Here is a 2,541-nt window from a genome sequence, read left to right as displayed (position 1 = left end):
ACGAGGATTCCAAGTATTCGAAAGTTTCAACACATTCCACTTTCAAGTTATCTTGTAAACAGTCCCTAGTGCTTTACTGTCTTGTTCTAGCACTATCATGATTTAGGGTTTTATCTTCAATAACTGGGAGAAGAATATTGCTTGTAGTGTTGTAAATTACTGTAAAATTAGATTTATCTCTGCAGGAATGGATACATCACGTTCACATCGTCTAAATAAGTTGAATTATTGACCTTAACGTATTTTAGTCTTAGAATTACTTGTAACATCTCTTCGCCTTAGCCCAGTCATTTACTAAAGGTATCGGTTAACTTACATCCAGCACGGGAATGGCATTAACGATCTAGGATGTAAAGTATGTTTGAATCAAATTACTAAGTTCGTTTGGGACTCTGATTGCTCAAGAATGTTTCATGTTCATGATTTGTGAACAATGTCGTGTACTTGACGGGTGTCGCATTCGAATAATTATGAGTATGTTTGTATGTGGTAAACGAATGAACAAGCTGTTCCTAACTGCAATTATTACATTATAAAATCGAAATAAAAATAACGTTTAAAATGTTACAGATGTCACTCAAAATTAGCAATTTGATATTACCAGAAAGACTTCAGGTGTTAAAAGTAAGACAAATTATAGAAAGTAATTCTAATGAGACATATCAAATACCCAACAGTATTCCTGCACTACACTGTCCTCCAACCATACCCTGGATAGCCTCGGTGTAATCCACTTGTTCTTTTCCTTTGTTTCTAATATTTGTGTATGTGTGTATTTGTGTCTTGGCGGAGTTTTAAATTCAGGTTTCCGTATTAATGTATTTATGTATCTACAGTATGTATTTATGAATTATGTATTTCGTATTTATGTATTTTAGTGTTTCATCAACAAAACATTTGAGTTCATACCTACAAAAATAAGTTCCTTTAACTATAATATTATTGTAAGCAGATCAGTCACGATCAACACAACGAGATTTAGATAAAGTTGAATTCAAGTACGATTTCAAATGAAAAAATCCGACTCGTTCTGTTCAAGGGTATTGGAAAAAGTTTTTATTTACAATCACAAAAAAAAACTATGGCTTTCCCCTGACCCGTTTTATTTCTGAAGGCAACACAGCTAACTGTCAGAGGGAGAGTCACTCGCTGAGATTACTGTCCGTGAAAGAGAACTATGGTCATCATATTAGAGGTTTATTATACGTGGTGCTACAGTTTGTTATACACCCACACCATCACAACCTTAGTACCGTTACACTGATCACCGTCACACCATTTCATCCTCAAATCATCACAACTTTACCACTGTTACAAATCCCACTACCATCACAATGTCACATCGTCACACCATCATACCATCACAAAACCGTCACACCAATACACTCTCACCATCGTCACATATTCACAACTTCACCATCACGCTCTCGCCACTGTCATACCGTCACACCTTCACCATCACGCCCTCGCCACTGTCACATCGTCACACCTTCACCATCACGCCCTCGCCACTGACACACCGTCACACCTTCACCATCACGCCCTCGCCACTGTCATACCGTCACTCCTTCACCATCACGCCCTCGCCACTGTTATACCGCCACACCTTCACCATCACGCCCTCGCCACTGTCACATCATCCTTCACCATCACGCCCTCGCACTGTCACATCGTCACACCTTCACCATCACGCCCTCGCCACTGTCACATCGTCACACCTTCACCATCACGCCCTCGCCACTGTCACACCGTCACACCTTCACCATCACGCCCTCGCCACTGTCACATCATCCCTTTCACCATCACGCCCTCGCCACTGTCACATCGTCATACCTTCACCATCACGCCCTCGCCACTGTCACACCGTCACACCTTCACCATCACGCCCTCGCCACTGCCACACCGTCACACCTTCACCATCACGCCCTCGCCACTGTCACCGTCACACCTTCACCATCACGCCCTCGCCACTGTCACACCGTCACACCTTCACCATCACGCCCTCGCCACTGCCATATCGTCACACCTTCACCATCACGTCCTCGCCACTGTCACATCGTCTTCACCATCACGCCCTGTACTGTCACATCGTCACACCTTTACCATCACGCCCTCGCCACTGTCACATCGTCACACCTTCACCATCACGCCCTCGCCACTGTCACAGCGTCACACCTTCACCATCGTCACAAACAAGTGTCTCTCATGTTCACCAATCATTATTTTATTGAGGCGGGATCTGAATTAGCCTCGTCAGGGAGGGATCGTCAGGGCGCCCTCGTTAAGACACAAAGGTAGCCAGAGAGAAACATTTTGAGCAGGTTTTACGATATGTTTATCAAACACGAAGCCTGCTATATTAAATAGAAAAAAAAAATTATATATATATATATATATATATATATATATATATATATATATATATATATATATATATATATATATATATTGTTACGAACCACGCCATCTATTGTCTGATCTACCTACCCAGCACCGACGAGCACGCCATCTAGGGACAGTATGACTAGTCTTAGTTACCAC

The 2,541-nt window shown here is 42.2% G+C and overlaps 1 protein-coding gene across 1 annotated transcript; it reads left to right on the top strand.

Moving 5' to 3' along the window:
- Positions 1-1,334: 1,334 nt before the first annotated feature.
- LOC121858371 (extensin-like) lies at positions 1,335-2,231 on the top strand. The gene has a single exon (XM_042354813.1). It carries the CDS (start codon positions 1,335-1,337, stop codon positions 2,229-2,231), a length of 897 nt encoding a protein of 298 aa, XP_042210747.1.
- Positions 2,232-2,541: the final 310 nt, after the last annotated feature.

This window comes from Homarus americanus, unplaced genomic scaffold (assembly GCF_018991925.1).
Source record: "Homarus americanus isolate GMGI-L3 unplaced genomic scaffold, GMGI_Hamer_2.0 scaffold57980, whole genome shotgun sequence".
Classification (NCBI taxonomy): Eukaryota; Metazoa; Arthropoda; class Malacostraca; order Decapoda; family Nephropidae; genus Homarus; species Homarus americanus.
Note: the sequence above shows the minus strand (reverse complement) of the source record. Positions and strands in the feature narration are given on the sequence as shown.